This window comes from Pan paniscus, chromosome 6 (genome assembly GCF_029289425.2).
Source record: "Pan paniscus chromosome 6, NHGRI_mPanPan1-v2.0_pri, whole genome shotgun sequence".
NCBI lineage: Eukaryota > Metazoa > Chordata > Mammalia > Primates > Hominidae > Pan > Pan paniscus.
Genome location: NC_073255.2, coordinates 83,367,500 through 83,394,245, shown reverse-complemented (window position 1 = coordinate 83,394,245; position 26,746 = coordinate 83,367,500). Strand labels below are relative to the sequence as shown.

At 50.6% G+C, this 26,746-nt stretch overlaps 1 protein-coding gene across 5 annotated transcripts in view; it reads left to right on the top strand.

Moving 5' to 3' along the window:
• Positions 1–26,746, top strand: part of LOC117977910 (huntingtin-interacting protein 1-like) — a 135,927-nt gene that overhangs the window by 83,068 nt on the left and 26,113 nt on the right. For all 5 annotated transcript variants that reach the window (XM_055115058.2, XM_055115054.2, XM_055115057.2 and 2 more), the window contains exons 6-14: positions 3,879–3,955; positions 4,732–4,793; positions 12,157–12,297; positions 17,808–17,865; positions 22,809–22,884; positions 22,997–23,137; positions 23,902–23,999; positions 24,671–24,743; positions 26,160–26,343. In XM_055115058.2, coding sequence (XP_054971033.1) covers positions 3,879–3,955; positions 4,732–4,793; positions 12,157–12,297; positions 17,808–17,865; positions 22,809–22,884; positions 22,997–23,137; positions 23,902–23,999; positions 24,671–24,743; positions 26,160–26,343 — 910 coding nt within the window. The remainder of the gene's footprint in view (positions 1–3,878; positions 3,956–4,731; positions 4,794–12,156; positions 12,298–17,807; positions 17,866–22,808; positions 22,885–22,996; positions 23,138–23,901; positions 24,000–24,670; positions 24,744–26,159; positions 26,344–26,746) is intronic.

Here is a 26,746-nt window from a genome sequence, read left to right as displayed (position 1 = left end):
AGGAGTTTGAGACCAGCCTGGGCCATAGCAAGATCCTGTCTCTACAAAAAAATTTAAAAATTAGCCGGGCGTGGTAGTGTGCAACTGTAGTCCCAGCTACTCGGGAGGCTGAGGTGGGAGGATACCTTGAGCCTGGGAAGTCAAGGATGCAGTGAGCTATGATCGCATCACTGCCCTCCCGCCTGGGCAACAGAGGCCCTGTTTCACAGAAAAAAGAGAGAAGAAGGTGACACAATGGATAGTGTGAGGTGGGGGAGGCGAGCAGCTGCGGGGTGTACAGGGGTCTGGCAACTGTGGGAGACAATGGGGATCAGGCAGAGGGGTGGGCACATAGGAGGCAACGTAAACCAGAACTGAGGCTGGGCCAGGCCAGGGTGTCAGAGGCTGAGGCCGGGAGTCGGGCGGCCCTTGGGCTGGATTGCAAGGCGAAGAAGCAGGAGGGAGAGGCTGAGAGTGTGGAGGGGAGGGGGCTTGTAGCGTGTGATTGGAGGGAGGACCGGGCTCTGGTAAAGGTGTCATGAGGAGGCGGGGAAAGGTGAGAACTGGATTTAAGATGTTTTGGGGTTGGGCGCAGTGGCTCACGCCTGTCATCCCAGCATTTTGGGAGGCCAAGGCGGGCAGATTGTCTGAGGTCTGGAGTTCAAGACCAGCCTGGCCAACATGGCAAAACTCCGTCTCTACTAAAAATACAAAAAGAAATTAGCTCACGTCTGTAGTCCCAGCTACTCGGGAGGCTGAGGCAGGAGAATCGCTTGAACCTGGGAGGTGGAGGTTGCAGCGAGCCGAGATGCTGCCTCTGCACTCCAGACTGGGCGACAGAGCAAGACTCAATCTCAAAAAAAAAAAAAAAAAGACGTTTTGGGAGTAGAGATTGAAAGCGTTAAATTGAGCTGGATGTGGTGGCTCACACCTCTAATCTCCACACAATGGAAGGCCAAGGCAGGAGGATCACTTGAGGCCAGGAGTTGGAGACCAGCCTGACCAACATAGTGAAACCCCCATCTCTACTAAAAACACAAAAATTAGCTGGGCGTGGTGACACGCACCTGTAATCCCAGCTACTCAGGAGGCTGAGGCTTGAGAATGGCTTGAACCCAGGAGGCGGAGGTTGCAGTGAGCCGAGATGGCGCCACTGCACTCCAGCCTGGGTGACAGAGCAAGACTCTGTCTCAAAAAAAAAAAAAAAAGTGTTAAATGGAAAATAGGAGGAGGAAGGGCCTAGGGTAGGATTTTAGGTGGAAAAGGAAAGAAAGGAGGGTATAGAGAAAGCAAGACTGGGAAGAAGGTTAAGGAGGAAGAGGACTGGGATGGGAGCTGGGGCAGTGGGGCTGCGGGGGTGATAGAGGCCAAAGGGGTCCCTTTGCCTTGTGTATAGGAAGACAGCAGAGTTCAGCGGCATCAGAAGCAGCTGGTGCCAATAGCCAGTCCCCTAGCTTTTAATAGCATGGAAGGGCAGAAGGGAATGGTCACGTGGGCTTGGAGACCTGGGGTGGAAGAGGATGCAGCTGGCTTTGCTTCCACAGGCTCTCGAGCTCACTGCTGTCTTGTTTTTCCTGGTTTTAGAAAGCAGAGAAAAAGGGGAAGCTGGTATTGTCCAAGTGTGGAGGAGCAAAGGACTTTTCCAGTTTTTAGCAATTAGCGATACAAGAGTGGGGAAGGAGGCTGGGCAGAGTGGCTCACACCTGCAATCCCAGCATTTGGGGAGGCCAAGGCTTGAGGTGAGACCAGCCTGGGCAACACAGTGAGACCCTGTCTCTTAAAAAAAATTTTTTTTTGGCCAGGCGTGGTGGCTCACGCTTGTAATCCCAGCACTCTGGGAGGCCGAGGCGGGTGGATCACCTGAGGTCAGGAGTTCAAGACCAGCCTGGGCAACATGGTGAAACCCCATCTCCACTAAAAATACAAAAAAATTAGCCGGGCATGGTGGTGCGTGCCTGTTAATCCCAGCTACTCAGGAGGCTGAGGCAGGAGAATTGCTTGAACCCAAGGGGCTGAGGTTGCAGTGAGCTGAGATCATGCCATTGCACTCCAGCCTGGGCAACAGAGTGAGACTCCGTCTCGAAAACAACAACAAAAATATCCCGCACACATTAAAGAAAAATTCATTCTCTGGCTGGGCGTGGTGGCTCACACCTGTAATCCCAGCACTTCCGGAGGCCAAGGCGGGCAGATCACCTGAGGTCAGGAGTTCAAGACCAGCCTGGCCAATGTGGCGAAACCCCATCTCTACTAAAAACACACACACACACACACACACACACACACACACAAATTAGCCCGCATGGTGGTGTATGCCTGTAGTACCAGCTACTGAGGAGGCTGAGGTGGAGGATCGCTTGAGCCCAGGAATTCAAGGCTGCAGTGAGTGATGATCATGCCACTGCACTCCAGCGTGGGCAACAGTGAGGCCACGTCTCTAAAAAATAAAAAAAGAGAGAGAAACAAGAGAGAGCTGGCTTCCCCCTCCTCTGCCATGTTAGCAATGTAACCAGGATGAAGCGCCTCACCAGGCACCGAATCTGTCAACACCTTGGCTTTGAACTCCCTGGCCTCGAGAACTGAAAGGCACTCTCTATGGGTTAAGCCACCCAGTGCATGGTATCTTGTTATAACTGCCCGAGCTGACTAAGACGGACGTTCAGGACAGAGAGCGTGAATGCATAGTGACACCAGCTGTGAGTCTTTCTCCAGGGACAGTCGGCAGCCGGCCCTAGGTGCAGAGCCGATGACAAGGACCCAGGCTCTCAGCAGGTCTTCCAAGCAGTGTGGTAGAAAGGCAGGCAGGGTGTGGGGAAGTGGAGCCAGGCCACCAGTCATTATGTCAAGACTGAGCCAGGAAGCAAAGGCAGGCAGAGAGATGGGGAGGAGAGGGAGCAGGAGGGGACTGGCCATCTCTGAGACAGAAGCGTGAGTAGTGGGTGGACTTGAGGGCAGGAGAGGACTGAAAGGGCAGAGGCCTGGGCGATGCAGCCAGAGAGGGAGATGCTGGTGTGGGGAGGTCTGGGCAGGGATGTTTTAGGTGATGGCAGAGTCTGGAGTGGGGATGGAGTAGAGGTGAAGGTGCTGAAATTGAGGTCAGAGGTTGTAATCTCAGCGTGTATGACTTGGGGCAAAGGAAAACTGTGTCCCAGGTGCCAGGTCAAGCCTCAGAGGCCTTGGCACCATGGAACCCAGGAGCAAAGTCTGCAATGGGGATTTTTTTTTCTTTTTTTTGCGGGGGGGGGAGACGGAGTCTCACTCTGTTGCCCAGGCTGGAGTGCAGTGGTGCGATCTCAGCTCACTGCAACCTCCGCCTCCCAGCGTCAAGCAATTCTGCCTCAACCTCCCAAGGAGCTGGGACTACAGGCGTGCACCACCACACCCGGCTAATTTTTGCATTTTTAGTTGAGACAGGGTTTTGCCATGTTGGCCAGCCTCGTCTCTAATTCCTGACCCCAAGTGATCCATCCGCCTTGGCCTCCAAAGTGCTGGGATTACAGGTGTGAGCCACCGCACCTGGCCTAGAGCCTAAAGTATCCACTTGTACATGTAGATGCCCCACGATGGAATGGCCACCCATCTCTGTGGCCTTTTCCCTTTGCCACAGGGACAAACCACACAGATGACAGGATCATGCTGGCTGTAGATACTGAGCAATGATTGATGATACCAGCGGTTTTTCTTTTTTTCTTTTTTGTTTGTTTTGAGGTAGGGTCTCACTCTGTAACCAAGCTGGAGTGCAGTGGCCTTGAACTGTAAACTTGAACTCCCGGGCTCAAGCAATCCTCCCACCTCGGCCTCCCAAGTAGCTGGGACCACAGGCGTGTGCCACCACGCCCGGCTGAGAGAGGGCTCTTCATGTCTTCTGCCCTGACTCCCTTCCTCTGCCTCCCTTCCAGAATCCCAGGTTCCCAGGCAACCTGCAGATGAGTGACCGCCAGCTGGACGAGGCTGGAGAAAGTGACGTGAACAACTTGTAAGTGGCTCCTGCCCTGAGCCCAGGGAGGGAGAAAGCTTTTGTGAATGCTGACACTTCTCATAAGGGTCATGGAGGGCCTGATGGGGGGAGGCCGTGGCTGGGATGGGGACCAAAGCCCCTGGGGGACGTGGCCTTGGGGCTACTTATTTATTGGTGGTGCCTCATCCAGAACCCCTGCCTGGCTATTTCACACCCCAAAGCTTTCCTGTCTGTCTCGCTTTCTGCCCTCTGACTCCAACACTGGTACCTATCCTCTCCCTCTGTCACTGTCACTGTTTTTGTTTTTGTTTTTTGAGAGGCAGTCTCGCCCTGTTACCCAGGCTGGAGTGCAGTGACTTGATCTCGGCTTACTGCAGCCTCCACCTCCCAGGTTCAAGTGATTCTCCTGCCTCAGCCTCCCGAGTAGCTGGGATTACAGGCATGCGCCATCATACCCGGCTAATTTTTATATTTTTAGTAGAGATGGGGTTTCGCCACGTTGGCCAGGCTGGTCTTGAACTCCTGACCTCAGGTGATCCGCCCACCTCGGCCTCCCAAAGAGCTGGGATTACAGGCGTGAGCCACCGCCCCCGACCTGTCGCTGTCACTGTTGACTTCACCAGGCTGCATGGCCATAATACCCACGAGGCTAAGACTTGGAGCTGGAGTTGTGTGTGTGTTTGCGCATGCACACGAGCATTGGAGACTGGAGTAGCGTAGAGCGTGGGGGAGGGGACAGGTAACAGACCGGCCTCAGGCTGTGGAGGGTAAGCTCTCTTTCCTCTTGGGTCCAGTTTCCAGTTAACAGTGGAGATGTTTGACTACCTGGAGTGTGAACTCAACCTCTTCCAAACAGGTGAGTCTCTTCCCTCCCGTCTAACCCAGGCTCTCATGGGAACTACCTAATTCCCAGTCCTCCTCTCCCTGCAAAGTGTGCAGCACAAGGGGTAGGAAAATGGAGACATTCACACCCCATCTCTGGTCTCTCCAACCCTCGTGCAGGGAGGGACTGAACCTCTTCAGTATTTTTCTTTTTAAGAGACAAGTTCTCGGCCGGGTGCAGTGGCTCGCACCTGTAATCCTAGCACTTTGGGAGGCTAAGGTGGGCCCATCACTTGAGGCCAGAAGTTCAAGACCAGCCTGGCCAACATGGTGAAACCCTGTCTCTACTAAAAATATAAAAATTAGCCGGGCATGGTGGCACATGCCTGTAATCCCAGTTACTTGGGAGGCTGAGGCAGGAGAATTGCTTGAACCCAGGAGGTCGAGGTTGCAGTGAGCCAAGATCATGCCATTGCACTCCAGCCTGAGTGATACAGCAAGACTTCATCTCAAAAAAAAAAAGAGAGAGAGAGAGAGAAGGTCTCGCTCTGTCGCCCAGGCTGGATTGCAGTGGCATGTTACGGCTCACTGCAACCTCAAACTACTAGGCTCAAATGATCCTCCCACCTCAGCCTCCCAAGTAGCTGGGACTACAGGCACGCACCACCACATCTGGCTGATTTTTTATATTTTTTGCAGAGATAGGGGTCTCACTGTGTTGCCCAGGCTGTTCTTGAACTACCAGCCTCAAGGTGTCTTCCCAACTCAGCCTCCCAAAGTTCTGGGATTACAGGCGTGAGCTACCACACCTGGCCTCCTAGATATTTTCCAAGCGGGTGGTTTCACGTCTGAGCAGAAAGACCACACACTGCCCCTTCCTACTGGCCTCTCTCCTGAAGCGCAGGCCTCCAAAAGCCCAAAGACAGGTCTTACCTCTTTGCCAGCCACTGGACTGTAGCCATGGCCCTGGCCAGTCCTTGGTCCAGTCTTGTCTGCTACTCGGAACTGGGCTGGCTCATGGGCACGATTTCTGCTGAGGAGGAAGGGCTCATGTCTGCTGTTGAGTTGGCAGCCATGGGAAACAAGCTGGTCAGGATTGGTTGTCACCCAGGACTGGTTGTCACCCAAGTCCACATGAGAAGCTCACACAGTCCTGTTCCACTAGCAGGGGGAGTGGCCACACTTCCAGGCTCCTGCCTGCCAAGAACTGTGGTGCCTCCAGACCATCAGCCCCTAATGCTTCCCTGACAAGCCTCAGCTGGTCCCCTTCTCTCCAGCGCGTCTCCTCCCCACATCTCCCAGCAGGCTCCCCTCCTTTCCCTGGGGGATGTAAGCACCAGCGTTCTGAGACTCAGGGCGTTCCATGACAAGCATCCAACTCTGAAAGACAACATTCCACATTGCAGGTCTCCATACGCAAGCTTGGTGGTCTCACGCCCAAGCCTCGTGGCCTTCTCTGCATGTGGACAGGCAGGACCCACTCTTGGGGCTTGGACTCTCTGACCCCGAATTTCCTTCAGCTTCCTTCAGCTTGTTCATCTGTGCAGAAATGCCTACTACTGGCCTCTTTTCCAGAATATTCTGTTTTGTGTTGTATGATGGCTGGGACAGGGCAACAAATTCTGTAATACATTGACCAGTCTTCAGCACAGGATGTGGTCAGAAAAACATCAGAAACAGGCCAGGCGCAGTGGCTCATGCCTGTAATCCTAGCACTTTGGAAGGCCAAGGGGGGCAGATCACCTGAGGTCAGGAGTTCAAGACCAGCCTGGGCAACATGGTGAAACCCTGTCTCTACGAAAAATACAAAAATTAGCCAGGTGTGGTGGTGAGCACCTCTAATCCCAACTACTCAGGAGGCTGAGGCAGGAGAATGGCTTGAACTCAGGAGGCAGAGTTTGCAGTGAGCCGAGATGCAGTGAGCAAGATTCTATCTCAGAAAAAAGAAAGACCAACACCAGAAACAGCTGGAAACTGCGGTTTGTGCGAGAAAGGGACATTCAGCCGACTAGGAAGCTATTTGAGCAGGGTGTTATACGAAAGTCAGTAGAGAAATAAAAATAAAACGCAGAATCTAGTCTATGCCCTAAGCTATTCCCAGTCAGACTGAAAGCAGTGGTGTAGATGCATTTATTTTTTAAAAAATGCATTGGGGCCGGGCGCAGTGGCTCATGCCTGTAATTTCAGCACGTTGGGAGGCGAAGGCAGGTGGATCATGAGGTCAGGAGTTCAAGACCAGCCTGGCCAACATGGTGAAACGCCATCTCTATTGAAAATACAAAAATTAGCCAGGCGTGATTGATGGTGTGTGCCTGTAATCCCAGCTACTCAGATGGCTGAGGCAGGAGAATTGCTTGAACCCGGGAGGCAGAGGTTGCAGTGAGCCAACATCACACCACTGCACTCCAGCCCGGGTGACAGAGCAAGACTCCTTGAAAAAAAAAATGCTTTGGAAATGTTTGCATAAAAGTATATAAACAAGTATACATTGTTGTGGCTAACTTTTCATCATTTGGATTTTGGTGGGAACAACGTATGTGGATAATTCAGAATTCATTCACATTTAGCTTTCACTTTTTTGTTGTTGTTTCTTTTGAGATAGTCTGGTTGTGTCACCCAAGCTGGAATGCAGTGGTGCGATTCCGGCTCACTGCAACCTCCGCTTCTGGGGCTCAAGCCATCCTCCTACCTCAGCCTCCCAAGTAGCTGGGACTACGGGCACGCACCACCATGCCCAGCTAATTTTTGTGTACTTTTTTTAGAGACAAGGCTTCATTATGTTGCCCAGGCTGGTCTCAAACTCCTGAGCTCAAGTGATGTGCCTGCCTTGTCCTCCCAAAGTGCTGGGATTATTGGCATGAGCCACCACGCCCAGCCTGCATTTAGCTTTGGAATGTGCTAGATCTGAATGCAGGCGTGAGTGAGATTCTTGGAATTGTCATCCTTGGGAAAGTGCAGCCTAGAAGTTGCAGTTCGGCTGACACAAGCTCTCTCCCCATGGCTCTCACCTCTTCTTGGAGCCGGCTGCCTGCCTGCCTCCCGCTGCTGTGGTGTTTAGGGATAAGCAAGACAAATGTTTCAACCTTTGGGTCATCCTTCCAGTTCCTGACAGACAGTGGACCATGAGTAAGCGGAGATGGTGATGAGGTCCAAAAGGACTTGGTTAGCTGAGAGAATGAGTAAGGGGTAGAGGTGGTGAGCTCAGCCATCTTTTTTGTGCCACATCTCATGACCCCTAGTTCTGGTGTTTTGTGTGTTTGTTTGTTTTGTTTTGAGAGAGTCTCGCTCTGTTGCCCAGACTGGAGTGCAGTGGCACCATCTCAGCTCACTGCAACCTCCGCCTCCCAGGCTCAAGCAATTCTCCTGTCTCAGCCTCCTGAGTAGCTGGGATTACAGGTGTGTGCCACCACGCCCGGCTAATTTTTGTACTTTTAGTAGAGACAGGGTTTCACCATGTTGGCCAGGCTAGTCTCGAACTCCTGGCCTCAAGTGATCTGCCTGCCTTGGCCTCCCAAGGTGCTTGGATTATAGGCATGAGCCACCGTGCCCAGCCTGCTCTGGTTTTATATGCATTGTTCATTAATATTGTTACCACGAGATGCTGACCTACTCATCTCTAAATTCCCTCTGTTCTAGCCCAGTGCCTGGTGAATAGCAGGCCCTCAACCATAAAAGAATGCTTGCTTTTTGAAAAACAGCAGGCTACCAGGTGCAGTGGCTCATGCCTATAAACCCAGCACTTTAGGAGGCCAAGGTGGGAAGATTGCTTGAATCCAGGAGTTATAGTCGGGTAGCTCTGGTCCAGAAGACTCTAAGTAATTCACCCTAGAGTTTCCCAGAGCATGCAGCTGAAAGTTAACACCATGTAATGAATTCTGTTCACCTATTTCATCATCACTGCTGTTTTTCTTTTCTCTCTCTCTCGTGTTTTTTTTTTTTTTTTTTTTTTTTGGAGATGGGATCTCACTCTGTCGCCGAGGCTGGAGTACTGTGGCACAATCATAGCTCACTGCAGCCTTGACCTCCCTGGTCTCAAGGGATCCTCCCACCTCAGCCTCCTGAGTAGCTGGGACCAGGGATGTGTGCCATCACACCCAGCTAATTTTTAAATTTTTTGTAGAGATGGGGTCTTGCTATATGACCAGGCTGGTCTCGAACTCCTGAGCTCAAGTGATCCTTCCACCTCAGCCTCCCAAAGTGTTGGGATTATAGGCATGAGCCACCACCCCCAGCCTCCTGTGCTTTAAGAAGCACCCGCAGTGTGCACTGTCCAATAGGGCACTCACTAGCCCCATGTGATCATTGAACTTGATTACAATTAAATAACATTTAAAAGTCAGGTCCTCAGCTGCACTAGTCCTATTTCAGCCATATTTCAGAAAGCCACATATGGCTAATATATTAAAAAGTTTATATGAACATTTTCATCATTGTAGAATTCTATTGGATAGCACTATTGTGGGTGATTCTGATGTGTGCTAAAACTTGACAACCACTGAGCTTGGACATACAGTTTTCAACCCTGGATGCAGATTAGAATCTACCTGGGGCGTTTTTTTTGTTTTTGTTTTCTCTGAAACGGAGCCTTGCTCTGTCGCTCAGGCTGGAGTGCAGTGGTGGGATCTTGGCTCACTGCAGCCTCCAAGCAATTCTTGTGCCTCAGCCTCCTGAGTAGCTGGGACTACAGGTGCCTGCTACCACACCCGGCCAATTTTTGTATTTTTAGTAGAGACGGGGTTTCACCATGTTGGCCAGGCTGGCCTCAAACTCTTGACCTCAAGCAGTCCTCCCACCTCAGCCTCCCAAAGTGCTGGGATTACAGGCATGAGCCACAGCACCTGGCCTAACGGGGGACAGCAGGGGAAGGCTTTTGACACCCACTGACATCCCAACATACCGCAGACCAATTGAAACAGATGGTGGGGCGGTTCTGGGGGTTGCAGGAAGACTTTAGTGTTTCAGTTTCCCCAGGTGATCCTAACCAGTCTCAAAGCCAAAGTCAAGAACCACTGCACAATTCCATGCACTTTTCCCAGCATTCTCATTGAAGTCCTCTGAGACCCTTACGAGGTATGCACTGTTATAGCCACATGTGCTCAACAGAAGAGCATCAGGAGGCACAGAGTGACTGAGCAACTTGTCCGCGATGACACTGCTCTAGATGTTTCTGGATGCCAAAGGGCATTCCTGGAAGGTATCAGGAATCGGGGCCAGGCAGGGAAATGGAACAGCCCGTGGTTCCTGCCAGTTGGAGCCTGAGGAAGCCGGTAGACTTGGGGATGGCTGCCTTGCAGTGACAGCTGCTTTTAATTTGTGTCAAGAAGAAAAGCTGCCTTTTAATTAGAACAATTCGGGATTTTTTTTTTTTTCAGCTGCCAGACTAACCCAGTTACCAGGGATTAGTGCAGTCGGGAAGCGGAATACAGGCAGTGCTAGGCTTCCCTCTGGGCCAGTTCCACTCACAGAGGGACCGCGGGGAGAGTCATTTCATTGCCCGCTGCGTGCAGAGTCTGCAGAGGCAGTGGGTGGCCAGTGCAAGAAGGAAAATCAGCCTGGCCAGTGGTGTGAGCTGAGTGTCTGCAGCCAGACGGCCAGTTGCTTGGTCTAGGATGGGGGGCAGGAGGTTAGTGTGGAGGGAGCTCCAGCGTGAGAAATTGAGGGAGCAACTTCGTCTCTGAAACTCAAGAGGGTGGAGGCAAGACTTCTATTTTTGTTGACAGGTGTCCCAAGTTTCAGCCCTGAACCCTGACATATCTTCCTTCTCCCAAGTCCTTTTTCTTATTTTTCTTGTTTTGTATTGTTTTGTTTTGGTTTGGTTTGGTTTCTTTTGAGATGGAGTCTCACTCTGTCACCCAGGCTGGAGTGCAGTGGCACCGTCTCAGCTCACTGCAACCTCCACCTTCCAGGCTCAAGCGATTCTCCTGCCTCAGCTTCCCAAGTAGCTGGGTTTACAGGCACACACCACCACACCCAGCTAATTTTTGTATTTTAGTAGAGACAGGGTTTTGCCATGTTGGCCAGGCTGGTCTCGAACTACTGACCTCAGGCGATCCACCCGCCTCGGCCTCCCAAAGTGCTGCGATTACAGGCATGAGCCACTGTGCCTGGCTTGTTTTGTTTTATTTATTTATGAAACAGAGTCTCACTCTGTCGCCCAGGCTGGAGTGCAGTGGTGGGCTCTTGGCTCACTGCAGCCTCCACCTCCTGGGTTCAAGCGATTCTCCTGCCTCAGCTTCCCAAGTAGCTGGGATTACAGGCATGAGCCATCACGCCTGGCTAATTTTTGTATTTTCAGTAGAGATGAGGTTTTGCCATGTTGCTCAGGCTGGTCTCAAACTCAGGCTCAGGCAGTCCCCCCACCTCGGCCTCACAAAGTGCTGGGATTACAGGCGTGAGCCACTGTACCTGGCTGAGACCCAGTCTCGTAAAGAGGAAAAAAACGAAGATGAGGCTCCTCCTCCATGTCCGCCATGGTAGGAGCTCTCCCAGGTTATGAGCAAATCTCTTCTTCCCTGAGCTATCAGGGGTCTCTGCACAGAGTAGCGCTTAGTTCACCCAGTCATGATGCACTGAATATTCTGACTCTCAGGAGCAAAGGCTCCTGGTCTAACCATCATTGGCCCCATCAGCTCTTGGGCTCTCCAACAAGTCTGTTAACTCACCACCTCTCAGCAAAACCCCTTTTTTTTTTTTTTTTTTTTTTTTTTTTTGAGATGGTGTCTTACTCTTGTCACCCAGGCTGGAGTGCAGTGGTGCAATCTCGGCTCACTGCAACCTCTGCCTCCTGGGTTCAAGTGATTCTCCTGCCTCAGCCTCCCGAGTAGCTGGGATTACAGGCATGTGCCACCATGCCCAGCTAATTTTTGTATTTTTAGTAGAGACAGGGTTTTCCCATGTTGGAGAGGCTGGTCTCGAACTCCTGACCTCAGGCGATCCACCCGCCTCGGCCTCCTAAAGTGCTGGGATTACAGGCATGAGCCACCACACCCTGCGAAAACCACTTTTTTTTTTCGAGACTGAGTTTTGCTCTGTTGCTGGAGTGCAATAGCATGATCTTGGCTCACTGCAACCTCCGCCTCTCGGGTTCAAGCGATTCTCCTGCCTCAGCCTCCCGAGTAGCTGGGATTACAGGCATGCGCCACCATGCTCGGCTAACAAAACCACTTCCTGACTTTGTGACAGCCTTCAAGTTACTAACCTTCTGTTTCTTCACCTGTTTAATGGGGATACGTTTACCTGTCTCATGGGAGTGTTGTGAGGGTTAAATGAATTAGATGAGGTAAAGCACGCACAGAATCGGTCCTTGGTGTATGTTGGACCCCTGCCTCTGCCCCTCTGAAGAGGCTGCCTGTAATCCCCTGGCTCTACCACCTTTCTCCCTCACTTTTATTTCCTAGTATTCAACTCCCTGGACATGTCCCGCTCTGTGTCCGTGACGGCAACAGGGCAGTGCCGCCTCGCCCCGCTGATCCAGGTCATCTTGGACTGCAGCCACCTTTATGACTACACTGTCAAGCTTCTCTTCAAACTCCACTCCTGTGAGTACCACGGGCCAGATCTTCTTACATGAGATTCAGGCTAGAAGGAGGATCCCAGCCTGAGGATGTCCCCAGAGAAACGCAGTCCTTCTCAGTGCCTTTGGCTGTCTGCTTCTGTTTCAAAAGACCCCGGAGCTTCTGACCATTGTGAGGATAAAAGAGCAGGGCCCAGGCTTTGGTGACCCCAGTAAAGCCCCTGGCTTGCCACTCTTGCGTCCCAGTGTTACAGGATCTTTGGGGTGTCCGTTTTCTGGCTGGAAACCTCTGGGGCCAGTGGTGCCTTTGCCCGAGTTCTTGTTCGGCATCCAGGAAGAATGAGGTATGCAGACAAGTGGAGGGTGGACAAGATGAAGAGGAGCTTTATTGAGTATTAGAACAGCTCAGAGGAGACTGCAGTGGGTACCGCTCTCTGTCTGTAGGCAGGTTGTCCTGTCGAGTGTTCAGCTCTCAGCAGAAAAGAGGCCATGGAGTGGGTAGCTCCTCTCTGCAGCTGGTTATCCTAGCATCTCTGCAGGTCTCTGAAGCCTCAGCAGAGAGGGTAGCTCCTCTCTGTAGCTGGTCGTCCCATCTCTGCTCAGCTCTGGCTGAGCTCAGGCCTTTTATGGGCCTCAGAGGGGAGGAAATGTACCCCGATTGGTCCATGGGCAGGCCCGGAAAGGGCACCCCAAGTTCCCACTCCGGTCTGTGGGATTGGCAGCCCAGCCCCCACCGGGGACCCGCCCTTTCACCCAGGAATCTGTCTGCCTCCCGCTGCCATGCATGGCAACAGGGCTCAGCCCCAATTTTGCTCTAAGATCAGAGTGGGTGCCGACAGCAGGGAGAAGCCAGGCAGCGGGAACAGGTTCAGAAGAGGGGAGGGAGAGCCTTCTCAGGCCCTGAAGAGTACAGGGATGCCTGAGTCTGCAGCCGGGGCTGGGTGCGGGTGCGGGGCAGCAGGGCTGCCACCCACTCCATGGAGTGGGAGGCCCAAGTCTGCAGCTGTGTTTTGGGCGGCTGCAGCTGCACCTGGGAAGGTAGGGTTCCTGCCTGCTCCGGACCCTCAAGAGCACAGGGAGGCTCAGATCTGCAGTCACAACTTGGGCGGCTACAGCCCCATCCAGGAGGGTGAGGCTTCTGCCTGTTCCATGGAGTGTGCAGCCCTGGCCATGCCTCCCTGCTGCAGCTGGCATGATGGCAGTGGCAGGCCATCTGGACTGGCAGCTGCCATCACCAGGATGGTCCTCTCTGTCTGCCTCTAGCTTGAGCACGTCACCATTCATCAAGTATGTCGTGTATCCTATGAACAGCACAAATATCAGCAGACCTGGCCTAGACCTACATGAGCTAACATAATGATTTCCAGACCATTTATCTACACAATCCCTTTGTGCAAATGGAATTTTATGGAGAAATATAAATTATAAAACACAGCTGCTCATTAAATGGAGACCTATCCCTTACCTAGCTTCAGTTCCCTGGGGTGCCCTTAGCAGAATATATATAGTTTGGAGGTTCTGGTCTTACAGAAGTTCTTACACTTTTTTTTTTTTTTTTTTTTTTCCTGAGACAGAGTCTCACTCTCTCACCCAGGCTAGAGTGCAATGGCATGATCTCGGCTCACTGCAACCTCTGCCTACCAGGTTCAAGCAATTCTTGTGCCTTAGCCTCCCAAGTAGCTGGGACCACGGGTCTGTGCTGGCACACCCAGCTAATTTTTTGTTGTTGTTGTTTGAATTTTTAGTAGAGATGGGGTTTCCCCATTTTGGCCAGGCTGGTCTCGAACTCCTGGCCTCAAGTGATCCGCCCACCTCAGCCTCCTAAAGTGCTAGGATTACAGGTATGACCCACCACACCCGCCAGTTCTTATACTTTTGTGTCCTTCTGGTTTAAAATGATGTGTCTGGGGTGGGCACAGTGGTTCACGCATGGAATCCCATCACTTTGGGAGGCTGATGCAGGCAGATCGCTTGAGCTCAGGGGTTGGAGACCAGCCTGAGCAACATAGTGAAATCCCTGTCTGTACAAAAAATACAAAAATTAGCCAGGCATGGTGACATGCGCCTGTAGTCCCAGCTACCTGGGAGGCTAAGGCGAGAGGATCGCTTGAGCCCAGAAGGTCAAGGCTACAGTGAGCTGTGTTTGTGCCACTGCCCTCCAGCCTGGGCAACAGAACGAGACCGTGCCTAAAAAAAATAAAATAAATAAATAAAGTAGTATAAGACAGTATACTCTGTAACTGCGGTTATTGACAAGTAATGAATCTCTTTATTTAGACAGTACAAGGGAAGGGTGTAGCATCGCCTAGATGCTAACCTAGGGTGGTTTTGTGGAAGGGAGATTGGAATTAGCTGCCTGGGGATTAGAAGGGCTTTGCGGCAAGTAGGCCTGCCTGAAGGGAGCTGAGAGGGTGGAGTGGGCCCCCAAGAGAAGGGACCAGCTGCTTAGAGTGCTGAATACAGATGAACTTTTCATTGTTTCCCCTGGAAACTTTTCATTGTTTCCAAGTATTCTGTTGCTCAGTAGAACATCACCACTGCCTTTTTGTAAAATGGGGAGTTAAGCTGGGCATGGTGGTGCACACCTGTAGTCCCAGTTACTCGGGAGGCTGAGGGAGTTATGAGAAGAGACAGGTAATTAAGTGTTTGGGTTTAAAGGCCTTCTTTGAAGGCAGGGCAATACCCAAGACCCACACTGCCTCTGGGCTGAGGAAGGGGTAGGAGGGATACTCTTTACAATACATAGTTTTTTAATTTACTTTATTTATTTATTTATTTATTTTTCTGAAACAGGGTCTCGCTCTGTTGCCCAGGCTGGAGTGCAGTGGCACAATCTCAGCCCACTGCAACCTCCACCTCCCAGGTTCAAGCAATTCTCCTACCTCAGCCTCCCAAGTAGCTGAGATTATAGGTGCCCGCCACCATGCCTGGCTAATTTTTGTATTGTTTTTAGTAGAGACAGGGTTTCATCCTGTTGGCCAGGCTTGTCTCGAACTCCTGAGCTCAAGTGATCCTCCTGCCTCGGCCTCCCAAAGTGCTGGGATTGCAATTGTGAGCCACTGCAGCTGGCCCTCTTTTCTAAAAATAAACATTTATTTTTGTTTTAGATCTACAGAAAAGTTATAAAAATAGTACTGAGAGTTCTCGTATACCCAGTTCCATTTTCCCTTTGTTCGTATATTAGTATGAAACATTTGCCACAACTGGCTGGGCACGGTGGCTCACGCCTGTAATCCCAGCACTTTGGGAGGCCGAGGTGGGCGGATCATGAGGTCAGGAGATTGAGACCATCCTGGCCAACATGGTGAAACCCTGTCTCTACTAAAAATACAAAAAATTAGCCGGGCGTGGTGGCGGGCGCCTGTAGTCCCAGCTACTCAGGAGGCTGAGGCAGCAGAATGGTGTGAGCCCAGGAGGTGGAGCTTGCAGTGAGCCGAGATCGTGCCACTGCACTCCAGCCTGGGTGACAGAGCGAGACTCTGTCTCGAGAAAAAAAAAAAAAAAGAAACGTGTCACAACTAATTAACCAGTGTTGATACCTTATTATTAATTAAAGTTCGTACTTAAGGCAGGGCACGGTGACTCACACCTGTAATCCCAGCACTTTGGGAGGTCAAGGCGGGCGGATCACGAGGTCAAGAGATTGAAACCATCCTGGCCAACACGGCGAAACCCTGTATCTGCTAAAAATACAAAAATTAGTGGGGTGTGGTGGCGCGCGCCTGTAGTCCCAGCTGCTTGGGAGCTGAGGCAGGAGAATTGCTTGAACCCGGGAGGCGGAGGTTGTGGTGAGCTGAGATTGTGCCACTGCCCTCCAGCCTGGCAACAGAGTGAGATTCTGTCTCAAAAAAAAAAAAAGTTCGTACTTTATTCAGATTGTCACAGTTTTTACCGAATGTCCTTTTCTGCCCCAGAATCTCACCCGGTACATCATGTGACATTTAGTTGTGATGTCTCCTTAGGTTCCTCTTGGCTATGACGTTTCACTTCTCAAACTTCCCTTATTTTTGATGACTTTGACAGTTCTGAGTTTTTTGTAGAATGTTCCTGAATTCTGTTTGCCTGATGTTTTTCTCCTGATTTAACTGGGGTTAAGGGTTCTTGGGAGAAAGATCATTTAGGTCAAGTGCCATATTCATTCACTGTCCACTTCTGCCATTTTTGTTTTGTTTTGTTTTGTTTTAAGACAGGGTCTCGCTCTGTCACCCAGGCTGGAGTGCAGTGGTGCGATTGTAGCTCACTGCAGCCTCAAACTCCTGGGCTTAAAAGATCCTCCCACCTCAACCTCTTGAGTAGCTAAGACTACAGTGCACATCACCACACCTGGCTAATTTTTATTTCTTAATTTTTGTAGAGATGGGGGTCTCACTATGTTGCCCAGGCTGGTCTCAAACTCCTGGGTACAAGCGATGCTCCCCACTCAGCCTCCCAAAGTGCTGGGATTACATGTGGGAGCCACTGCGCCCAGCCATCTTTTGCCATTTCAATAATCATGTTTTATACATGTGTTCCCTGATTTTATCCAATGAATGTATGACCCATTTCCAAATAACAAATTTAAATTTAAACAAATAAAGCAAACACTAAAAGGATTGCTGAGCTGTGATCTACAGCTGCAATATGCAGGTTCGCACATCTGAGAGGTTACAGAACCTCAGAGAACTGGCTCTGTAGGGGAGGAGGCTGTCCTAAGAGGTTACTGGTGTGTGCAGTGTCATAGAGTTAGCTACCAACCAAGCCGGGACTGGAACTCAGATCCCAAGCCTCAATCCCTTGTTCTTTTTTTTGACAGAGTCTCACTGTCGCCCAGGTTGGAGTGCAGTCGTGCAATCTCAGCTCACTGCAACTTCCGCCTGCTGGGTTCAAGCGATTCTCCTGCCTCAGCCTCCCAAGTAGCTGGGATTACAGGCGCATGCCACCGCGCCCAGCTAATTTCTGTATTTTTAGTAGAGACATGGTTTCACCATATTGGTCAGGCTGGTCTTGAACTCCTGACCTCAAGTGATTCTCCTGCCTCAGCCTCCCAAAGTGCTGGGATTACATGTGTGAGCCACTGCACCTGGCCTTCAATCCCTTGTTCTTTGCCTTCTGACAGCCATCCTCTTGGGCAGGTTCTGTGGATCTCTTCCAGACTAATATCAGCCCTGAGCCTCAACCTAAAACAAATGCAGGCAATAGCTGAGAAAGAACTGCTCCCTCCTGGGCCTGCCATGGTCCAGCCTGCTACTGGGTCAGGTCACCATTTCTTCTCTAGTCCAGGACACAATTTCCACCCTATTGTGCCCGGCATGGCTTGTCCTTCAGGAACTAATTGAAGTGGAAGGATTTGGAGGATAAGCGTCTCCACACTCCTGCTGGTTCCTGCTGGGCTCCCTTGGTTACCAGACCTCGGGACAGCTCTAGGCCAGTCGTGGCCCCTGGCAGTGCTGGCCACATGCCCCAGGGTAGCTGGGCCCCTCCCCATCGAGAGCCCCGCTGTGGCTTCCCTGCCCTCTGGTCCCCCTCCCCTCTCACACTCTTTCCAATTTCTTCCAGGCCTCCCAGCTGACACCCTGCAAGGCCACCGGGACCGCTTCATGGAGCAGTTTACAAAGTAAGTGGTTCAAGTAACAGGAATGGAGGTGAATTCAAGAGCGCTATAAAATCATTAAGCCATGCAAGAGCACTGTGAGAGGTGGCTGGACACAGTGGTTCATGCCTGTAACCCCAACTCTTTGGGAGGCTGAGGTGGGAGGATCACTTGAGGCCAAGAGTTCGACACCAGGCTGGGCAACATAGCGAGACCCCATCTCTACAGAAAAAAAATGTAAAACAAATTAGCTGGGCATGGTGGTATGCACCTGTGATCCCAGCCACTTGAGAGGCTGAGGCAGGAGGATGGCCTGAGCCTAGGAGTCCGAGGCTGCAGTGAGCTATGATTGTGCCACTGGACTTCAGTCTATGTGACAAAGTGAGACCCTGTCTCTAAAAAAAAATTTTTTTTAAATACTTGTGGGGGTGAGGTTATCTTCGGGCTGGAGTGCAATGGCAATGGCACGATCTCGGCTCACTGCAACCTCCGCCTCCTGGGTTCAAGTGATTCTCCTGCATCAGCCTCTCGAGTAGCTGAGACTACAGGCACACACCACCACGCCCAGCTAATTTTTGTATTTTTAGTAGAGATGGGGTTTCACCATGTTGGCCAGGATGGTCTCGATCTCTTGACCTTGTGATCTGCCCACCTCAGCCTCCCAAAGTGTTGGGATTACAGGCGTGAGCCACTGCACCCGACCTGAGGTCATCTTCATTCTAAGGTGATAAAGTGACAGAAAATAGCTCAGACAGAGGCAAATCTACCTATAGCTAGGGTAACTATTGGTTATCTAATAAATCCCATAGAAGCATATAGAAGAAAGAGATTTCATCCATTCATTAGTTGCCTGCTTATGCCCCAGACTTCATCCTCTTCTCTTTTCCGTCTCCCTAAGTTCTGGTCTTATAGCATTTATAGACTGATAACCCCTAAATATGCATCTCCAGCCAGACCTTACTTCTGAATGCCAGCCTCTTGTCCCCAATTTGACATCTGTATAGCATACTTAAATCTCAAACTGTACTTTAGGTTTTCTCAAAAAAAAAAAAAAAAAAAAAAAAAAACCTTTCTCTCTCCATTCTGTTTTTGTTTGTTTGTTTTTGTTTTTGTTTTTGAGACAGAGTCTCGCTCTGTCACCCAGGCTTGAGTGCGGTGGTGTGATCTTGGCTTACTGCAACCTCAGCCTCCCCATCTCCAGTGATTCTCCTGCCTCAGCCTCTTCAGTAGCTAGGATTACAGGCGCCCACCACCATGCCCGACTAATTTTTGTATTTTTAGTAGAGACAGGATTTCACCATGTTGGCCGGGCTGGTCTGGAACTCCTGACCTCAAGTGATCTGCCTCCCAAAGTGATGGGATTACAGGCGCGAGTCACTGTGTCCAGCCCCTCCCCATTCTTTTCTATCTCAACAAATACTGCCATCATCCATTTAGGCCAGAGATCTGGAAGTCACCATTTTCCTCATCCCCCATGTCCAATCCACTAGCAGGTTTGGTTGATACCCTACAAATATGACCTGCTTCTGAGGTGGGATGGGAGAGTGGACTCTGGAGGCAGGTCTTGGGCATCGGACCAAATTAAGGACAAGTAAAACAGGGAAAGGGCGGAAGCACCTCTGCATAAGACACACCCACCAGTGTGCAGTGACAGTTTACCATTGCTATGGCAACATCCGGAAGTTAGCGCCCCTTTCCATGGCAATAACCTGACAATCCGGAATTTACCACTTTTTTTCTAGAAATTTCTGCATAATCTGCCCCTTAATTTACATATGATTAAAAGTGGGTATAAATGTAGCAGCTACTATTCTGGGCTTACTGCGTATGGGGTAGCCCTGCTCTGCAAGGAACAGGACCTCCGCTGCTGGCTGTGCACTGCCGCCTCAATAAAAGTTGCTAACACCAGCCGGGTACAGTGGCTCATGCCTGTAATCCCAGCACTTTGGGAGGCCGAGGTGGGCAGATCACTTGAGGTCAGGAGTTCAAGACCAGCCTGGCCAACATGGTGAAACCCCGTCTCTACTAAAAAATTAGCAGGGCATGGTGGTGCACACCTGTAATCCCAGCTACTCGGGAGGCTGAGGCAGAAGAATCACTTGAACCCAGGAGGTGGAGGTTGCAGTGAGCCAAGATCACATCACTGCACTCAGGCCTGGGCGTCAGAATGAGATTCCATCTCAAAACAAAAACAAAAACAAAAGATCTTTACTTAGGCTGGGTGCAGTGGCTCACACCTGTAATCCCAGCACTTTGGGAGGCTGAAGCAAGTGGATCGCTTGAGGTCAGGAGTTTGAGAGCAGCCTGGCTAACATGATGAAACCCTGTCTCTACTGTAAATACAAAAATTAGCCCTGTAATCCCAGCTACTCAGGAGGCTGAGGCAGGAGAATTGCTTGAACTCAGGTGGCAGAGGTTGCAGTGAGCTGAGATCATGCCACTGCACTACAGCTTGGGCAACAGAGCAAGACTCCATCCAAAAAAAAAAGAAGGAAAGGAGGGGAGGGGAGGCGAAACCAGGCAAAAGGGAAGGATAATAGAGTGAGAGTTGGGAGGACAGAGGGGGCTGAGAAGGGCCTCCTGACTTAGCTGTGTAAAAGTGCACTCTCTTGTTTTTCCTGTTAATTTCCTCACCCTTGACCATAACTCCCAAATGCCAAGTTTCAGCTTCTCTGCCTGGTTCCCCAGGAGCAAGCGAAGGACAAGTGTGTGGTTGTACCCACCTCCTGGTACCCCTGTTCCATTTGAGAAGCCGAGTACATATTCTGTGATAAATGGCTTCTTTAGTCCAAGGAGACAGGCCCTGAGGCTGATTTCCTGGAATGTCAAATTCCGGTAGCTTGTGAAAGCAGTTGAGCCTATTACTGTTGGCTCTAAACCAGCAAGATGGGGATGTGTGGTCAGGTGATTTCATTTCCTTTCATTTGCTTCTAGCTTATAAAAACATCTCCCCTGAGTAGCCACTTTGCTGTTCCACACAGACACGGCTGCTGTCTGAGACCTCACTGTCCTTGAATTCAGGGGAAGCAGCAGTGATGTCACAGAGACAGAGACAGGCCTAAGTCTTGGGATCTGACAGGCTGTAACGAGACCCTGGGGGTTTCGTTTATTGGACTAAGCTGGAGAAAGTTCATTGTTGCAGGCCAAAGGATTTAAGGCCCATGTACCCCTTTCATCTCAGAATAGATGTAGTTAACTCCAGCTACTCAGGAGGCTGAGGTGGGAGGATCGCTTGAGCCCAGGAGGTTGAGATTGCAGCAAGCCTTGATCGTTCCACTGCACTTCAGCCTGGGTGACACAGCAAGACCTTGTCTCTAAAAAAATTAAAATAGGCCAAGCATGGTGGCTCTCGCCTATAATCCCAGCACTTTGGAAGGCCAAGGTGGGTAGATGGCTTGAGCCCAGGAGTTTGAGACCAGCCTGGACAACATAGAGAGACCCCATCTTTATCAAAAACACAAAAAAATTAGCCAGGTGTGGTGGCACACACCTGTACTCCCAGCTACTTGGAGGCTGAGGTGAGAGGATCCCTTGGGCCCAGGGAGGTCAAGGCTGCAGTGAGCTATGATTTTGCCACTATACTCCAGCCTGGGCAACAGACTAAGACCCAATCTCAAAAAAATATTTACAAATAGGCAGGGCACATTGGCTCACGCCTATAACCCCAACATTTTGGGAGGCCGAGATGGGCGGATCACCTGAGGTCGGGAGTTCGAAACCAGCCTGACCAACATGGAGAAACCCCATCTGTACTAAAAATACAAAATTACCCAGGCATGATGGCACATGCTTGTAATCCCAGCAACTCAGCAGGCTGAGGCAGGAGAATCCCTTGAACCTGGAAGGTGGAGCTTGCAGTGAGCCAAGATCGCGCCATTGCACTCCAGCCTGGGCAATAAGAGCGACACTCCATCTCAAAAAATAAATAAACAAAATAAAAATGAAGAATATATAAGTCTGGATCCTCTCAGGTTTCTTGGTCTTCAGTGTTTAGATTCAAAATAGAGATTTGAGAATGAGAAAAAGATGTTGATTTTGCCAGATGTGGTGGCTCATGCCTGTAATCCCAGCACTTTGGGAGGCCAAGGCAGTAGGATTGCTTGAAGCCAGGAGTTTGAGACCAGCCTGGGCAACACAGCAAGAGCCTGTTTCTACCAAAAAATTAAAAATTAGCCAGGCATGGTGGTGCATCCCTGTAGTTCTAGCTACTCAGGAGGCTGAGGCAGAAGACTGCTTGAGCCCAGGAATTCAAGGCTGCAATGAGCTCTGATTGCACCACTGCACTCTAGCCTGGGTGACAGAGCAAGACCCTGCCTCTACAAAAAGAGAGAGAGAGAAAAAAAATATATTGGTTTCTTCATGTGCGTATCCACCCAAGATTAGGACATAGTACCAAACGATTGTAATTCTCCAAGTGTTTATTGAACGGCTGCCCTGTCCCTGGCATTATGGGAAACAGCTCAGCGGAGCTCAGTCCCCACTTCCCAGGAACTTATAATCTTAATTGTGGAGAGAACAAATAGTCCAAAAACAAAGAGAAGTAATGAAAGAAGAGAGCTACCTTTGTAGTAAAATTCCCTTCCCTTTTCCTATGGTTAGTTGGCTTATCCTCAGAGAAAGTCAATTTCTTTTAATGTTACTCTAAACCAAACACTCCTCGGAAGTTAAATCTGCAAAATAACAACATGTGTTCTACAGCAATGAAGAAATTAGCTTTTTGATCATCTACTCTTCCAAAGGATTTGTAGCATGAATTACTCTTTCCTCACCAGCAGGTCACTGAGGACCAGCTTTAAATAATCCTCCTCTGCAGCATCATCATTGAATCCCAGCACCATGGAGTTTATCTCCTTGACAGCCTGTGCCTTTGGGCTGGGGAGGGGGCAGGAAAGCCAGGTGGCTGCTCTGTCCCCTACGTGGGGCTGATGAAGACACCCAGCAGCCCTCAGGTCCTTCTCCACCCCTAGGTTGAAAGATCTGTTCTACCGCTCCAGCAACCTGCAGTACTTCAAGCGGCTCATTCAGATCCCCCAGCTGCCTGAGGTAAGCATGCCCAACCACACACCCTCGGCACTGCAGAGGCCCCAAGTACCCTCTTAAGGGCCGGCGGGGCCTGGCAAGCAAGCACTATTTGAGGATGTGTCTCCGTCTTCAGAACCCACCCAACTTCCTGCGAGCCTCAGCCCTGTCAGAACATATCAGCCCTGTGGTGGTGATCCCTGCAGAGGCCTCATCCCCCGACAGCGAGCCAGTCCTAGAGAAGGATGACCTCATGGACATGGATGCCTCTCAGCAGGTGAGGACCACTTGGGAGAGAAACTTGGCCTTTCCTCTCACCTGCAAGTACAGGGGAGAGGCTGGGGGAGACCCTGGCCAAAGCCCATTGACTCTAACCAGGTTCAGGCTTCTCTTCATTCACCTAGCACCAACCTAGGCTGAGCATCCTGCTCTGTGGCTCCCAGAAGGGTCATAAATGGGTGCAGTGGCTCACAGCTGTAATCCCAACACTTTGCAAGGCCAAGGTGGGAAGACTGCTTGAGGCCAGTTCAAGACCAGCCTGGGCAACATAGTAAGGCCCCATCTTTACAAAATTAGCCAGATGTGGTGGCACATACCTGTGGTCCCAGCTATGTGGGAAGCTGAGATGGGAGGATCACTTGAGCCTGGGAGGCCAAGGCTACAGTGAGCTGTTATCATGCCACTGCACTCCAGCCTAGGCAAGAGAACAAGAACCAGGCCCTAAAAATATAAATACATAAAATTAAAATAAAAAAATTGTCCAGGTATGGTGGCACACACCTATACTTCCAGCTACTCAGGAGGCTGAAACAGGAGGATCACTTGAGCCAGGAGTTGGAGGCTGCAGTGAGCTATGATTGCACCACTGTACTCTAGCCTGGGCAGTAGAGCGAGAACCTGTCTCAAAAAAATTAAAAAAATTAAACAGGTCTGAACCATTTAATTCGAGAAAGGGGGCATTCTCCCATATCACTCAACTGACCCACACACAGAATTCTCTGGCTCTCTGACTTATTCTCACTCCTTTTTGGTCAACCACAGAATTTATTTGACAACAAGTTTGATGACATCTTTGGCAGTTCATTCAGCAGTGATCCCTTCAATTTCAACAGTCAAAATGGTGTGAACAAGGATGAGAAGTGAGTCCAAGCTGGGTTCAAGCAGATGGTTCAGGAGCTAAGTTAAGCCATGGTCTGCCTCAAAACACTAACCAAAGAGGAATTCTTAATGATACTGGGGCTTCTTAGATACAGAACATCTTGAAGGGTTGGGGGCAATGGCTCATGCCTGTAATCCCAACATGTGGGGAGGATGAGGCAGGAGGATTTTTTAAGGCCAGGAGTTTAAGACCAAGCTTGGGCAACATAGCAAGATCCCATCTTTATTAAATAAAAGTAAAAAAATTAGCTGGGCAGGTGGTACACACCTGTAGTCCCAGTAACTCAGGAGGCTGAAGTGGGAAGATCATTTGAGCCTGGGATATCAAGGCTGCAGTGAGCTATGATCGTGCCACTACACTTCAGCCTGGGCGACAAAGCCAGACTGTCTCTAAAACAAAACCGAAAACACACACAAAAAAGGAATGTCTTGACCCTCAAATATTGGCCCCTTTAATCTCAGAAGAAAATCAATAACCATGGATTTATGAGTATTAGATTAGTATCTGGTAACATTTAGAGTATAATTTATGGCATTTCTAAGAATTGTCCCCAAATTAATACCAGCTTTTAATTTCCTCCCCTGAGCTCACAATTAAAAACAGAGGGATAGAAGCACTATGGAAGGAAACTCATTCCCTTTCTCTTCCCAGGGACCACTTAATTGAGCGACTATACAGAGAGATCAGTGGATTGAAGGCACAGCTAGAAAACATGAAGACTGAGGTATAACTTGGATCTGCTCTGCCTTTGCGCTTCACCAAAACACGGTAGATTTGAATGTTAAATTTGCATCACACTGGCCAGGCACAGTGGCTCACACCTGTAATCCTAGCACTTTGGGAGGCCAAGGCAGGAGGATTACCTGAGGTCGGGAGTTCGAGACCAGCCTGGGCAACAGGGTGAAACCCCCGTCTTCAATAAAAATGCAATAATTAGCCGGGTGTGTTGGCAGGCACCTGTAATCCCAGCTACTCGGGAAGCTGAGGCATGAGAATTGCTTGAACTTGGGAGGCAGAGGTTGCAGTGAACTGAGATCGTGTCACTGCACTCCAGCCTGGGCGATAGAACAAGACTCTGTCTCAAAAAAAAAAAAAAAAAAAATTGCATCAGCTAGACAGTTTTTGGACCACATCCTTAGGGTAGGTTAATTAGTAGAAACAAGCCAGGCATGGTGGTGCGCACCTGTGATCCCAGCTACTCAGGAGGCTGAGGTAGGAGGATCACTCAAGCCCAGGAGTTTTGAATCCAGCCTGGGCAACATAGCGAGACCTGTGTCTCTAAAACCAAATAAAAACTGGTAGAAATGCTAAATCCAAAAGAACCAGGTCTTCCCGTGTTCTCTGTCATATTGCATTTCCATTTTACATGCCATGAGGACAGCATTTAGGCCAGGCCCAGTATCCATGTGATTGATACCCAGAGATGACCTTGGTCCCCACGAGGCTGAGAAGCTGTGGAAAACAAGACCAGACCTTCTCACATGGCGATAAGGAGAGATTGGTTTGCCGGGCACAGTGGCTCACGCCTGTAACCCCAGCACTTTGGAAGGCTCAGGCAGAAGGATCACTTGAGCCCAGCAGTTCAAGACTAGCTTGGGCAACATAGCAAGACCCCATCTCTACAAAAAACTTTTTAAAAATTAGCTGGGCATGGTGGTGCATACCTGTAATGCCAGCTACTTGGGAGGCTGAAGCTAGAGGATCTCTTGAGCCCAGGAGGTTGAGGCTGCAGTGAGCCATAATCACCTCACTGCACTCCAGTCTAGGTGATAGTGATACCCTGTCCCTCCCCTCCCCCAACCGCCAAAAAAAAAAGAGAAGAGACAGCTGTGAGCAATGTTGGTGTTATATTAACAACCGCCCCTCACAGTGGCTGGTCAGGTGACTTTACCCACAGGGACAGCCACTGCTGCCCCCAGCCACTCTAAAGAGGACCACAATTCCCCGGCCATCATCCCCTGTTATTGTTGTTGATTGAGGGGCTCCTAATGACCAGATGGTCCAACCCTCCTGGGACGTGGAGAGTTGACTTAGGGGAATCGGGTATTTACTTGGAAGCATGGTAGGACCCGCTTCTCCGGCCCATGCCCGTGACCCGTGGCAGTGGGCGGTTGGCCTCATGACCGGAGTCCCCCCACAGAGCCAGCGGGTTGTGCTGCAGCTGAAGGGCCACGTCAGCGAGCTGGAAGCAGAGCTGGCCGAGCAGCAGCACCTGCGGCAGCAGGCGGCCGACGACTGTGAATTCCTGCGGGCAGAACTGGACGAGCTCAGGAGGCAGCGGGAGGACACCGAGAAGGCTCAGCGGAGCCTGTCTGAGATAGAAAGTGAGCGGTGGGTGGGGGCGGGGGCGGGGGCGGGCCCCGGGGGCAGGCGCGGGCAGCAGAGCCCCGCTGGACTCAGGATGCGGCACAGAGGCTGGGTGGGGGAGACCCAGACTGTCTTTCTAGAAACAGCTAGGAATGCCAGCTCTTAGCCTCAGTCCAGAGGGCGGGTTTGAGTCCTGCAGGCACAAAGCTGTGTGTGAGGCACCGCTGAGCACAGAGATGGGAAATACAGAAGACAGCACTGAAGTGCTTGCCCTGGGCAGTGGATACTAAGGGAGAAGGAGAGAGGATTGAGGTCCTAACAAAGAAATTGACATAAAAGCTGAGGGCACAGTGGCACATGCCTGTAATCCTAGCACTCTGGGAGGCCAGGATGGAAGGATTGCTTGAGGCCAGGAGTTCA